Source organism: Aricia agestis, chromosome 7, assembly GCF_905147365.1.
Source record: "Aricia agestis chromosome 7, ilAriAges1.1, whole genome shotgun sequence".
Lineage (NCBI taxonomy): Eukaryota > Metazoa > Arthropoda > Insecta > Lepidoptera > Lycaenidae > Aricia > Aricia agestis.
In genome coordinates, this window is record NC_056412.1 from 8551928 (window position 1) to 8567207 (window position 15280).

The following is a 15280-nucleotide window of genomic DNA, read 5'->3' on the forward strand; positions in this document are numbered from 1 at the left end:
ATAACTTTATGGAAAAATAAACTGTGAATAATAATATAGACCCTAACTTTTAATAACCCTTATAAAATATTTTATAGGCTCATAAACGTAAGTTAATTGTCGACACAACAAATGCAAATAGGATGCTCATTTTATATCAACTTTAGATAATATTATAAGTCACGATTCACGCCCATGGAGATAAAACAGCTCAAATTGGACTTTAAAATCTATGTTTTGCCCAGTGTTTTTCAACCTGTGGATCGCCACCCTCTGGGTGGTGGCGGTAGGAGGGTCGCCATGGTCACCAAAAAGAACATAGGTTATACGGTCAAATTGAGAAACCTTCTCCTTTTTTGAAGTCTGTTAAAAAACAATGAAGATCGATTGATATAATAAGAAGAAGAATTTTAATGAAAGTACACGATAAAAAAGGCAAAAAAAAGGCCCCTTTCGCAAAATATGTTTTCATACCAATCATATTATAATCAATCATATCTTGAAAAAGTTTGAATAACACTGGCCTAGCCTATGTATCGTTTCAGCTGAAATGTGAGCACGAAGGCCGAAGCACGTAACGTGGGCGTGTTTGTAACATATTTTATCAAACCTAATCATTGGCCAGCTGCTGCTCTCGTGAGTCGTGACGCGGACTGACGCGGCGGATAACGAGCTTAATAATTGTAATATTGATTACAGGTCAGATAACAATATCAGCACTCAGCAATGTACAAATTGAACATTAATTAAAACTAGTGACCGACCGAACTTTCGGTTTCGGTTTCGGCCAAAATATAGCCGAAACTTTCGCCCTGCCGAAACTCGAGTGTGCGTGAATTTTCGTGCGTCGTTCGGTAAACTTCGCAGTTAACTCGTGCTTGCTCGCCGGCGCCGGCTAGTTCGCCACCGTCCATTTAATCGTGTTTTGAGATTATATTTAGCAAATTAATGCCAAATTACTAAGTATTTATTTTGTTTTATTTTCATCAAATTGTCTAAGCCTATTCTTATCGAGCATTAGAAGTATATTGTTGAATTTTATTTCTAACCGACGTAAAACTCGAAGATGGCTGAACGGACTGGGCTAATTTTAGTATTAAAATATTCGTAGAAGTCCAGGGAAGGTTTTAAAGTGACACGAAGTTCACCGGGACAGGTAGTTACTGATATTTTTGGTAGCCGGCGCCGGCAGCGGAGGCACTCCCTAAAATTAATTCTTATTTAAATAAAATACGTGGACAAAATAGATCATTTGTTACACACGATGTACAGTAAAAATATATCCTGAAAACCATGAACTGTGTCATGATTCATGATGTTATTACATAGTTTTTATCATAGACTTAATATATACATTATTCGTAGCGTTAAAAGGGTGTGGACTACACTGCCGTTTTTCCATACAAACGTTGTCCCCTGTTTCCTCCCTGGATAATGCCGGTAGAGTTATGATTATTTTCCAGAATATCTATGGTCACTATTAGCATGTCCCTATGTTTTCTTTTTTTTCATAATTTTATTATTAAAAAAGATAAGAACGTCTAAAAACCCAAAAAAATAGCCAGATTTTCCTCTGTGTTCAAACACCCAGAAAACAAAACTGTCCAGAATATACAAAAAAAAAAAAACATAGGAACACAGCTTAAGCCTTGCTTTAATTCTTAATGAAAAAAGTACTTAAATCGGTTAAGTTTTGGAGAAGGAATCATCGGACATCGAATCGAAGATTTTCTGTTCTTTTATTACAACTTTTGTCGTGTTGTCTCTATCGCGCTCTGCGGTGGGAGACTTGAGATTGGTGAGACAGCAATACATTTTCAAATACCTATTTTCGATTTCTCTCACCCTTGGTGTATCCTTTAACCAATTACCAAAACACAATCAGACACGTTCGCAGGAGGCGTATGCGACTTTATGCCCGCGGATCAGCAGTAAACGATAAGCGTTACGGAAGCATCCGAAACCATGATCGGCTTGGCCGACTAGGCGGCTGATTAGTCGGCTTCTTTGTAACTAACTAATTGGCTAGTCGGCCAAAGTCATGATCGGAACATCTCTACAATTTTCTTACAGGCACTTCTTACGGTAAAAACGGGACCCTAATGCTGAGACTTCGATGTCTGTCCGTCTGATGTCCATCTGTCCATCTGTCTCCAGGCTGTAACTCAAGAACCACTATATCTAGACTTCTGAAATTTTCACATATTGTGTATTTCTGTTGCCGCTAGGTATAACAACAAATACTAAAAACGCAATAAAATTAATATTTGTGGGGGGGCTCCCATACAACAAATTACAAACGTGATTTTTTAATTTTTTTCGCTCGTAATCAATAATGGTAACAGCTACGCACTTGAAATTTTCACAAATTGTATAATATATATAAATTAAATTTTAATAAATTAAATTAAATTTTGAATTTAGTAAAATGGGGGGGCTCCCATACAAGAAACACAAACACACTTTCGCTCTATACCGGTACGAAACCCTTCGTGCGCGAGTCCGACTCGCACTTGGACGATTTTATTTAGCAATTCGGCTTTACATGGATTATTCCCAAGTATTTTAATACGTAGAAGTAATCCAATCCACACAAAACTTCATTTTAAAAATTAATTATGTAAATTATAGGGCATTTGAAGTTTTGAACGAAACAATGAAACTTCATTGAGCTTGTAAAGCGAAACCCTCCGTGAAAACACAATAAACTTTTTTTTGAAAGCTTTTAACATAATTAGAGCGTTTGCAAAACCTTTGCCTACGCATTATGTTTGGCTTAAAAAAGTTTGACTACATATCAGCTCATAGGTCAAAACCTAAGTGGCTTCCTATCGGTCTCCGTCGCAATTCCCATATCCTTTGTCTATTATATAATATCTTGTATAACCCCCTTTTCCCCTCCTACCTTGTTGAACGGTTCAATTTTTCCCGACCACTCCATACCCCATGCAGGTCCAATATTAGAATGAATCTTTCACTCCCATCCCATCGTTCCAACTTTTACTCCTACTCCTTCACAGTTCATGCAGTCTGATTGTGGAACTCGCTTCCCCAGACTGTCCGTGATAGCTCTACCAGATGGTATATGGTTATTGAAGATAATGCTCTTTCAAGCGTTTCTTGAACACACAGATGTGTGTTCAAGAAACGCTTGAAAGAGCATTATCTTCAAGAATCTCAATCCATTTAAGTAACGTTATTAAAAATACATATAAGTAGTATTTATGTATTATAGACATATTGTATAGTATTTATTTTTATTATTTATAATTATTAATATTGTACTATTATTTATTTTGGTTAACATAATACATGTATGTTTTATTATTATTATTAAGTATTAGTTTTGTATACTTATAATATAGATGTAGTAAGTACTGGCTTCGCCCGCGTAAATTAGGAATTTTACGGAAACCGTACATTTTCCCATAAAAATAGCTATACTCCTTTCACGTGGTGTACTCTATATCTGTGCGAAATATTGCCATAAAAATTGCTCCAGTAGTTCGTGAGATTTTCCCCCGTTTTTCTCACATTTTCCTGAGTTGCTTCGGTCGTATTAGTCTTAGCGTGATAATATTATAATAGGCTCATAATAATAGGACGATGCATGGTATAATATGGTAGTGATGATGATGATGAATGTAATTTGCATAGTAGCATAATATGCTTTCCATTCTTAAAATAACGCCGAAACTCCCAAACTTGTATCTATAAAGAATCAGGAGTTCTCTCAGGACCTTCCGAACCACGGTATACCAGGCATACCTCGGTGCAAAATCTTACTTGTTGGTAGCATATGCTTAGAATACTTCTCACGAAACCGAAGTCACCACACGTTTCCCTATAAATTTTGAGAAGTTCCCTCGATTACTTATGGATCCTTCATCAGATCACCACTTTTGTGAATATAATACCAAATTGATATGATATATCCTATATACCAAAAGAAAAATTTTGAAAATCGGTTGACAAACGTTGTAAACGTAACGTTGACGAGTATTCGTTGAAAATAAAAAACGAACACAACACCTCCCCTATTTTGAAAGTCGGTTAAAATTGTAGCCTATGTGTTATTCTGATGTATAAGCTATATTATTGTAAAGTTTCATTAAAATCCGTTCAGTAGTTTTTGTGTGAAAGAGTAACAAACATCCATACATCCAAACAAACTTTCGCCTTTATAATATTAGTAGGATAGTAGGAAGTAGGAGTAGGATAATCTTGTTATTGTGCATGCTCTATCTGATGTCTTATATCACATCTCTCTCCGTAGGGCTGCTTTAAGAAATTTCTGTAGAAATAAGCAGTTCCTTTGTGTCGTCTTTCTATGTCATTTTTGTGTAAACAGTGTCTTGTGTGCAATAAATGTTTAAAAAAAAACAAACAAAGAGGAAATTAATTAATTACATTTTAACTAGCTAATCCGGCAAACGTTGTTTTGCCATATAAATTATTTCTAGTATCAATATAAAAAGTAGATAAAAACATATTCTCAGGCCTAACGAATGTACATACAAAATTTCATTAAAATCGGTTGAGCCGTTTTCGGAGGAGATCTCGCACGAACACTGTGCCACGAGAATATGTTAGATTAAGTATTAAAGGAAACAATAAAGAGTCACTTTATGTTTGATCTCTTGTACCTACTTAAATATTTATGAAAATTCAATTTACATTTTCTTCCGTCAACATCGACAACGATGGACGAGGAATCAGACTGTCAAATTTCATTTGACAGTTTCGACTATGAAAGAAATTATCAAGTGCATCTTGAGTCAGCTTATTCGTGTATGGTTATTGAGGTTTATGATATCATTTTTTTTCTAATCTGAATAGTTTTCGAGGGAGACTCTTCAAAAGTGGTAAAATATTTCCTCCCCCCCCCCCCCTCTAACTTCTAACTTCTAAAAAAAATATACTTATGATGTACATTACTCTAAAAACTACCAACGAAAATTGGTTTGAACGAGATCTAGCAAGTAGTTTTTTTATACGTCATAAATGGTAAACCTTAATTTAACATTCATTAAATCAACTGAAATACATATAAAAATAGATCAAAAACCTTTTAATTTCATAGAAATAAACCTTATTGCTCCTGCTGAACCCTTCATGGGCGAGTCCAACTCGCACTTGGCTGGTTTTTTTATAAAGTTGGCATTTAATTTGTTTGTAAAAGTCTTCGTCCCCTAGAGTACGAGAAAAGCCTGCGCTAAATAAATACATTATACGAGTACCGCGATGCTCGCCTAATGTATTTATTTAGCGCAGGCTTTTACAGAAAGCAAAAGAACGATGCGTCGTTCTTTTCTTTCTGTAAATAGTTTTCCTTGTTGTAAGAATTAGGAGGTACACAGCTGAGCTTAAGATCTAAACTTTTTAAACGAGAAGTGGAGTTTTCAAGTATCTTTAAAACTAGAAACAGCTATATAAGTTAAATAAGGTAACAAAGTAACTTAAATACACTTTAAAAGAGCAATTGAATAATCGAATATGCACCATGTATTATTTCATTTTAATTAATTTTGATCAACCCGTAATCAAAGCATTTATGGGCGACTATATTATATATAGGGATATTATTAAATGCACATCAGAATAGTTTTTCAGCACACTACCTTAACTCCGCTAATTAACTGAATGCATACCAGAAAAACTAATGCTGATAAAAAAAACAATTGAATAACTGAACATGTCCTTCAAAAAAAACTTAAACATCATACAAAACGAGACGACCTTTATAACCGAATTCACACCAAAAATATGGTTCATACATCGGATATATTATTTGTAAAACTAAAATGTAAATTGTTTATCAAAAAATTAAATTAAGAAATTTAAAAAAAATCCCGCCAAAACAACTTTAAAAAGTAATGAAATAATATTTACTGCCTTTAAGTTCAAATGATTCCTAACTTGTGTAAAGTAATAATTATTTTAGTCCATAATTGTTGTCACGGTGTGTCGGGGGACTGCCAAGTAAACTACAACCTACAACCGCCAAGTCGCTGATTACCTATCTCGATTCAGATCGCTGTGAATTGATCCTTAAACTTGTTAAGTGAAATTAAACATCTACATTAGCGGTCCCCCGACACACCTTGACAACAATTATGGACTAAAATAATTATTACTTTACACAAGTTAGGAATCATTTGAACTTAAAGGCAGTAAATATTATTTCATTACTTTTTAAAGTTGTTTTGGCGGGATTTTTTTTAAATTTCTTAATTTAATTTTATTTCATACTTTTTAAACTTGTGTTGGTTATAGTGCAGAATAATTATTCTGCACTAAACACAAGTTTATAGGAATAGGAATTCCTATCAACAGAATCATATTCTCATGATTACCATCTATCAATGTCCTTTTCGATGAGGCCGTTAAAATGAGCCCAAACATGAAACCTCCACTTTGGGTTCATACGAAGCTCGGTTCCTATAGAATCCAGGTGATGCTGTAGCAGCAGCATGTAAATATTTACTGTTTATACTTTCTCTACTTCTTACTGGTTGTCACAATTAAAATGAGCCCAAATACGAAACCTCTGCTCTTAGTTGGCGAGGAGTTGGATATCCTATTGATTACCAGGTGATGCTGCAGCACCAGGTCAACTTTCCATTATTATGTGTATACGTATATTGTATATTTACAAATATCACGAACTAAAATGAAATATAAAAACCTATCAAACGACTACAAGTTGCTAACGGCCTTTCATGAACCAGATAAACCCTGATTGTCCAGGACTGAGCAGGCTGATGATGATGAATTATAGCTAAGAATACTCACGATCATGTCAGCTTTCAAACAAATAAAACTAGATCAAAATCGGTCCACCCGTTTGGACCCGTTGCTACGATGCCACGGACAGATACACACACAGACAAACAGACAGACAGACACGTCAAACTTATAACACCCCTCTTTTTTGTCGGGGGTTAAAAATACTAACTTGCACTCTAAATTGGACAATCTTACAACGGAATTTCTAAAAGCGATATCGAAAGGTGCACCACAATAAAATCAATTTCTTTTATCAAAACAAGTCTACAAATTGACAAATCGTGCAACTAAAATATGTTTAACCTAACTTTATTTTCTTTTTGTTTCTCTGTTTTATTGGTTTTACTGAAAAACATGTTGGGGCCTCCTCATCTAACGCCGCACTCACTACTTTGTGCTCGCTTTTTACTCTTTAGCGACCACAGATATATCTTGATCTATTTCTGTGTTAGCGACAAAGATTTTTGGTAATTATGATGAGATATAGTGAAAGATTTTATCATTCCAAAACTATTTATATAATTCAAGGTTTCTTGATAAAAATTAAAAATTAAGAAAAATTATCAAAATTCACTACTGTATTGTAATTGTATGGGTTAATCAAATTATTAATGATTCTTAAATAATTAATAGCAATGTTGGCCCAATACGACTTGATTAGGTTAGGTTAGATGGCTAAGGCAGGAGCGTACCGTAGAGTGCTCCCGCCTTAGCCATCGTGGTTATTTTTTGTGAATCACCCAGAAGTAGGAGCCCTGCGTAGCGGAACTCATAATTGAAGCCAGTTTTTTTTTCTTTTTTTTTCTTTAGTAGCTTGTCAACCCCTAGAGTGCAATTCCTAAGCCGGAGGCTTAATTATTATGCAATATGTACCCTTTGGGCGCGAATCCGACTCGCTCTTTGCCGATTGTTTATTATTATTGTTTATAAACTGAGTTACCATTCACTGTGCCAAATTTTAGTCCATGTTAAATTAGCACTTAATGATTTTTATGTGTTCTTAATTATATGAACATAACAGATTAAATTGAGTTTTATTTAGAATAAATGATGTTCCCAAAAGTAATTTAGGTGATGGTTTTCCTTTAAAAAGTTGTAGTATGTTTATTGAACTAAGGAATTGTTAGATATACTATTTTAATAATAGTTATTCATTCAGTAAAACAGTTTCAAAAATAACTTTAAATAGTATGCTGAATTCGCATTATTTAGGGTGAATAATTAGCGTGCAAGTCAGTATTTTTGGTGAAACTTTCAAATATTTTGATCGAAAAAAGATATTGATTTAAATACATGCCTTATATATACACTATTAGTTATTGTTACGTCAACTATTCTTAACAAAGTTAAATAAAACCTTAAGGGCCTGTTTCACCACTTTCTGATAAAGTGCCGGATACTTAACTTGACAGATGGAGTATGGAGAATCTGTCGAATAAGTTGTGGATAGCCTATCCGGCACTATATCAGGAAGTGGTAAAACGGGCTCTAAATAATGTTGAAACACTGTTTTATTGATAAAATTATTTATTAATATATTTTTTTATGAAATAAAGGGGCAAACGAGCAAACCGGTCACTTGATGGAAAGCAACTTCCGTCGCCCATGGACTCGCGCAACATCAGAAGAGCAGCAGGTGCGTTGCCGGCCTTTTAAGAGGCAATAGGATTACAGGGTAGGGGGAGGTAAGGAAGGGAATAGGGAAGGAAATAGAGAAGGGTAGGGAAGGGAAGGGCAGGGAATTGGGCCTCCGGTAAACTCACTCACTCGGCGAAACACAGCGCAAGCGCTGTTTCTCGCCGGTTTTCTGTGAGCCCGTGGTATTTCTCCGGTCGAGCCGGCCCCTTCTTGCCGAAGCATGGCTCTACCACTTTAAAACCACCACTTTAATATTAGAAAAATGATTTAACTTTTATGCTATATTATAACGCTTGTTTTGTAGAGTATATTGCAAAAAAAGAAACAAATATTAAGCCCTGCGTTCTTCAATTATAATTATGGATTACAGAGGCATTTTTTATTTCAGAATATAAAGTATACTTACTGTAATGGAGAACAAAGCATCTAATGACCTCATTATATTTTACATTCTTGGAGAAAGTTTAAAGGAAGAAATAACGTAACATGTAACATATAAAATAAAGGGTAAAATATTAATTTTTTGTTTATTATACATGTTTAAGTGCAAAAAGATATTTACCGAAATAAAAGTTTAGCCAAGTGAGACTACATACCACTCTAATAAGTACTAATTGCTCATCAGTCATCACGTCGTTACATATTATACTATAAGTATCATTGATAATAATAATTATAGTAACTGTTAATCTTTTGATTGATGTTATAATAATAAAACGTCAATCTAATTACTCTTATCTGAAACGCCAAATTTAAAGATACGGCTATCGTATAAAAACCGAAGAATGGTGCTCGTATCCGACAGATCTCATAGGTTCTGTGCCTTGTAAAAGAAACATTTTGAAAATGTTTCGTATAGTTTTGGGTGTGGTGGCCGTCGCGCTGACGGTGGCGGCTCTACCTTCCCGGAAGCCGGAACCAGGGGATCTCGCTCTTATGCTAAACGAGGAGGAGTTCGAAGACTACCTCGATTCCTGGCTGGCGGTCGAGGAGCAGAGCTGGGTTAACGCCTCCGCTGCCGTTCAACCCCGAAGCGGTAAATATCACGACGCAAATTGGAGATACTACAAAAATACACGTGATTCAGAAATAAATATCCTAGAAATGTATGATATAACTGTGCAAACAACGCTACTCGTTAAGAATTTACTTTTCTTAATAATCTTCGTTATTTACTTAAATATAGCAACGAATATCATGCAGGTAACTTTAATGTTATTAATTATTATAGAGAGTCATGCGGACTTAGACACGGACGCGGATTGGTATTGTTTGCATGGGATATGAACACGATTACACGATTTTAAATGTTCTCTGTGAATTGGTAACCGCATACGGTAGCAAAACCGCATACGGTAACAAATCCGCATGACAATAAAATTACTTACGTAGCAACTATTTAGTAATCTGTAACCTGACCCTAAGGGTGCGTGAACAGCGTTGCAAGGAATGTGTTTCTGAGAACCAATAGAACATCCTCGAGAAGAGCAGCGATTCTGCTTCTTAAAATCACATTCCTTGCAACATGACTCCGTTCTAAAAGCAGTTATACTTAACACTATTGGGTTAGGCTGCAGCATCAGAGTGAACGGGGACTTGGGTCAGCCGCAGCCGATCTTCATCCGGCGCAGCACCAACACGTATCCGGCAGGCACCGGCAACTCCGGCGTCATCCACCTCAACACCGGCGAGGAGGTCATCGTGTCCTGCCCTGGCTCCGGCCGCACCATCCTCCATCCCCAGCAATCAGCCTCCGTGCAAACTGGTGTAAGTCATTTTAACCGACATTCATCTTTCCGTGACATTATAGCCCATATGCGCATAAATAGATTATAATCTAGTGTGTTTTGTTCGAAAGCTGCATCGAACGGGTTTCAGCCATTTATCCATCATTAGCAGTTCGCTCGCAGAATTTTGAAGAAACTGGGTTATGAGAGTGAAAGGAATAGAGAGTGCTCTTGTGTACTGCGCTCACACTTGGGCACTATAAAATTACTCCTGCGTAACAGCAGGCCTGTTTCAGGTTCAACTGGCCACCGTCACCGAAACCGGTGTGGGGAGTATTATTATTATTATACAAAAAAAATATTTTACTTATTTATTTTATATAAACAAAAAATCAGCTTGTTTTACGGTTCCATGGTCTACAAGGACATGTTACGAGTAGTTGTTGGCTATGGAACCCTTCCAGAATTTTCGCAGTTGCAGCTGTTAGCGACTTAAGAGTCCAGCGGGGCTAAAATGGTCGCTTTGAAGAATCACATTATGAATCATGTTATGATTCATTCTTTTAAAATCGCAAAATGCAAGTCTGCTGCAATTCATATTTAGTAATTCGTATTTCGTACTAATTTGACATTTGTCAGTTTGACAGTTTTGACAATTCATTTGCTGAATTGATTGAGAGGAATTGCTAAATGTGACCATTTTAGCCCCGCGGGTGCCATCGCAATTCTCATACAAACGTAATACCAAGATCATTTCCCATACGAGAATATTTACCATATATTTTGAGTTATTATTCAGCTTATGATAGTAACTACCTACCTAAGTTCCTGTGCAAAGATTCACTGCAAAAAAATTACATACTTACCAAAAATATGAACGATTACAATTTAGTACTTATGTAAATATTGTAATCATTCATATTTTTGGTACTTGACTTTGTGCGCACTAAAGTACCTAAATTACGCATTTTTGTCACAATAAAAAGATAATTCGTTATTATTATAAGTTACAACACTAACACTAACACTAACAGTAGCTCTTATAAAGAACACTGTAAGTTGTAGTCTGTTTAATTCAATGCAAATGGACATTAATCCTTTTTACTTCGTATAGAATAAATATTCTATCTGATACTCATAACTCATAACACGTCATGTATCTATAGTAAGTTCAGTTAACTAAGTTACTGCTAAGTTTTGCATAGGAATTAGGATGAGACGAAGTGATGTAAGCTGACGGCTTTGCATAATAATTATTTTACGCCTCTGTGGTCCAGTGGCTTAGAGCGCGGCTCTTGACTCGGAGGTCGCGGGTTCGATTCCCGCGTTGGAAACAATAATATTATGTTATTTCCAAGTTTGGTTAGGTTAGGTTAGGTTGCTGATTGTCTTATAAGTGACAACTGATAAGTAAGATGATTCATGCGTCGGATGGGCATGTAAAAAGTCCTACGCCTGATCTCTCGCCAGTCGTATCAGTCTTCCGTCCCACTGGGTTATGAGGGTAAAGGAATAGAGAGTGCTTTTGTGGACTTTGCACACACTTGGGAACTATAAAATTACTGCTGCATAACTATCCTGATTTCAATGAAACTGTCCACCGTCACCGAAACCAGTGTGGTAGTTATTATTATAATTATTATTATGTGTATAATAATTTAAAGTTGGATTTTAGAACGTGCAATGCGTGAGCGACGCTCAGGTGACCGGTCTCGGGTGGCTGAATGGAGTCGGCGAGTTCGGTCATCTGACGTGCACGTCACACTCCTTCTACGAGGCCATCGCCACCAACGAGCGCTGCTACAACAACCACGTCATGTTGAGGTGAGACCCGGAAATAACGACACACGAAATATCCTTTTACTTAACCAACTTATTACATGTAGAAGCTACGAGCGGGTTCATACTTTGTACAAACATGAATGTTTCGGGGAAAGTATTCATGTTTGTACAAACAAAATGCGAGCAATTATTTTCCAACTCGGTTTATCGGACTACAAAATTACAAGCAAATAAAACAATGAAAACACAATAAATTAGCTCGTGATTAAAATATTTCCGGACGTTAATTTAAAATCGATTGCAGCGTGGGCTTCGTCGTTAACAACGTGTTCCACCCGCTGTACCACTCGTGCTTCGACCAGACCCGGCTGGAGGTGCTGTACGTCCGCTACGAGCAGAATCCGTGGAACGCCGTCCACCAGACCGGAGTCACCCGACCCAGCTGGATCGGTGAGAAACTTCGCTAGATCATCAAATGAGGTCCTTCGTGTTATTTATTTGGCTCCTAAAAGTTGTGACCGATCGCTTCGATAAGCTCGAACTTTACGATATTTCAATTTCGGGACTTTGTCCCAATTTTATTGGAGTTAAATGAAGTTTTCGCTGTCGATTTAGTGGAAAAACACCCAATTATGAACCATTCCAGCCGGTGGTTTCTTCCCGGGCGTGGCGATCAACACCGTGTACACGCAAGTGCAGCAGAAGCAGGCGATCGCGCAGCTGGTGGGGTCCGCGCTGGCTGACGTGTACGTCACCTCAACGCAGTTCCTCGCCCGCGGACACCTGGCCGCCAAGACCGACTTCGTGTACGCGTCCGGCCAGCGAGCCAGCCACGTGTTCATCAACGCCGCGCCTCAGTGGCAACCGTTTAACGCCGGCAACTGGAACTGGCTGGAACAGGTTAAAAAGCAAATAATCTTCCACTCCCTCAAGGCCGGCCTGCAGCTCTTCTGATGCTGCGAGTGGTGTCCATGGGCGACGGTTGTTGCTTTCCATCAGGTTTTGCGTTTGCTCGCTCATAAGGGGTATTTTATAAAAAAAATACTTGAAAAGTCATTCTTAACTTGGTTTCAAAATTTCAAGCTCGCATCACGATAACAGCATCGTTGTTAGAACCTCATGATTTTGGATTGGAGTGATGAAAACGATTAGATATTTCTATACGTGGTTTTTAGTTATTATGTTGTTAACTATTATAATATTAATGATCCTTAGTATGTTTTCAAGTCGATAATGGTAGCTTTTTCTGTAGAACCTCCGTCAACGTATCGGCGAGGCGGGTTACAACACCGTGATCTACACGGGCACGTTCGGCGTGAGCCAGCTGCGCAACGCCAACGGACACTTCGTCGACATCTACCTGAACGGTGGCACCGTCCCCGTACCCCTCTACTACTATAAGGTGCTTTTGATACATTGGCGTGCTATATAGCTAGTGTTAAAGTGTCTAAACACACCATGCCGAAGTTACGCGGCGGAAGTTCGCCATGATTACGTCAACAATATGAAACGCATACAATATAACGCGACGTAATTTCGACATGGTGTGTAATTGGTAATTTAAAATACGTTGCAGGTGGAATCATGCCGAACTTCCACCGTGGAACTTCGGCATGGTGTATTTAGAAACCTGAATTCAGACCGCAACGCGACGCGAAGAATTTGTAATTTGTACTGAATTGAAAGATTTCGTGAGCCGTCTTGCAAATTTGTGAAATCCATACAAATTTGGCACTGCGGTCTGAATTGACCCTTTGATGGCGTATACAATTAATGTATGCTGTGGTCTCCAGGTTCGAAAATGTTTTCCTGTTTTCCTGTTTACGTTTATATACCCCCGTTATCGTAGGCTCGCATAATTATACAGATTAGGCAGCCCACGCCTTTATTCAAATATTTAAGTCCTCCTCCGTAGAAATCTGTCAGCGAGAATATTTAATGTACTTAGCTATGTAGATATACAATTTGGTTACTTGTGTTGCCAGCAATACCTTTTACTTTGACATCTCGTATTCAGCTTTTTTTCCTAAATTCTCGGAGATACATCGCTATGTTCTAAGAATAACTGATATGTAAAGTAACATGTGGTGCTGGTCAATGTGAAGAAAATAATAATTCATAAAGAGTACTTACGAAAATGACATGCAAACAACATAATGTTAACAACTGAGGCCTACTCGCGCCAGGCTAAGGCCTCAATTTTTTATTATAATATGTTCAATTTAATCATGAAACAAATATATTGTGTTCTCCTTCTATTTTATTGAATGGCATGACGTTTTGCGAAACGTCGTACAATTAACCAAATCTGGCACAAGTCCCAGTCTAGATTATTAAAGCATGTATTTTTTCAGGTGGTATACGACGCGTCGAGGAGTATAGGCACAGCGTTCATCAGCATCAACAACCCCTACTACACGCTCGAGGAGGCGCGCGCGATGCAGTTCTGCACAGACCGCTGCCGCAACAACGCCGCATTCAACTGGCTGAGGTGGCAGCCCGACCGCCTCGACATCGGCTACAGCTTCTGCTGCACCGTCGACGACTTCCGACGAAGGATCCCCCATCTCCCCGAATTCACTGTCAACGCTCTCCTATCATGATTCATAAAATATATTCCAGGGATATTTGTAAATAAAACTTGAAGCTTTAATACATTATTTATTTAAGCTTTCAACTAGAAACAAATTAATTATCGGACGCATCCATAAGTCGCGGCTGATGGATACAGCTTAACAATGTACACGGTTCATCCGCGGACGTCCACAGATGCAAAAACATCCAGCCAGCCAGATTCTGTTCAGACGTCCGAACGCTCAAGGTCACGTCCGCGACTTATGTCAGACAGTGTGCACAGTTTAGTGTATTTTGTATTAATCAGATAGAAACAAGCCGCATCCGTCAGCCGCGACTTATGAAAACGTCCGATAATTTGTTTCCCTTACCGGATGATGATGTATTTATGACAAAATGACGGACTTTAATATATTATGCTCTACTGGAGAATATTAATAAATAATAAGCAAACAAATAAACCGGAAACTCGATCATAGAATGCTGCAAATTGATTTCGTTCGGTAGATATTGCTGCGAAACACAAACAAAATAAAGATTAAATTTCATATCGGAGCAGATTGCTGCTGCGATATAAAATTCGCTAAACGAGATTACCAAAAATGAAAAATTGTATTTTTAATTACCGAGTTCGGTTCTCGTAAAAAATATGTACCTACTCGTTATTGAATTTAACGACATAGGTTTCATTCGCGTTATTCCTCACGGAAGAAGCCTCTTCCAGATGTAGAGTCTATGAAGGTAGAAAAGAAACTTATAAGACGTCTGAAAACATTTTGATGAAATTAAAT

At 37.5% G+C, this 15280-nt stretch overlaps 1 protein-coding gene across 1 annotated transcript; it reads left to right on the top strand.

The window, feature by feature from the left end:
• Nucleotides 1–9217: 9217 nt before the first annotated feature.
• Nucleotides 9218–14555, top strand: LOC121728971. The gene is made up of 7 exons (XM_042117324.1): nt 9218–9442; nt 9977–10173; nt 11809–11957; nt 12220–12365; nt 12562–12815; nt 13168–13317; nt 14270–14555. The coding sequence occupies exons 1-7, from the start codon at nt 9253–9255 to the stop codon at nt 14516–14518; spliced, it is 1335 nt and encodes a 444-aa protein (XP_041973258.1). The 5' UTR covers nt 9218–9252; the 3' UTR covers nt 14519–14555.
• The last annotated feature ends 725 nt before the right edge of the window (nt 14556–15280 follow it).

What these genes read in the sequence shown, in the direction of transcription:
- LOC121728971 (XM_042117324.1), top strand. Translation starts at nt 9,253, where the DNA reads ATGTTTCGTATAGTTTTGGGTGTGGTGGCCGTCGCGCTGACGGTGGCG. An exon ending in TGCCGTTCAACCCCGAAGCG is followed by an intron (nt 9,443 to 9,976) that starts GTAAATATCACG and finishes CTATTGGGTTAG; the next exon opens with GCTGCAGCATCAGAGTGAAC. An exon ending in CAGCCTCCGTGCAAACTGGT is followed by an intron (nt 10,174 to 11,808) that starts GTAAGTCATTTT and finishes GTTGGATTTTAG; the next exon opens with AACGTGCAATGCGTGAGCGA.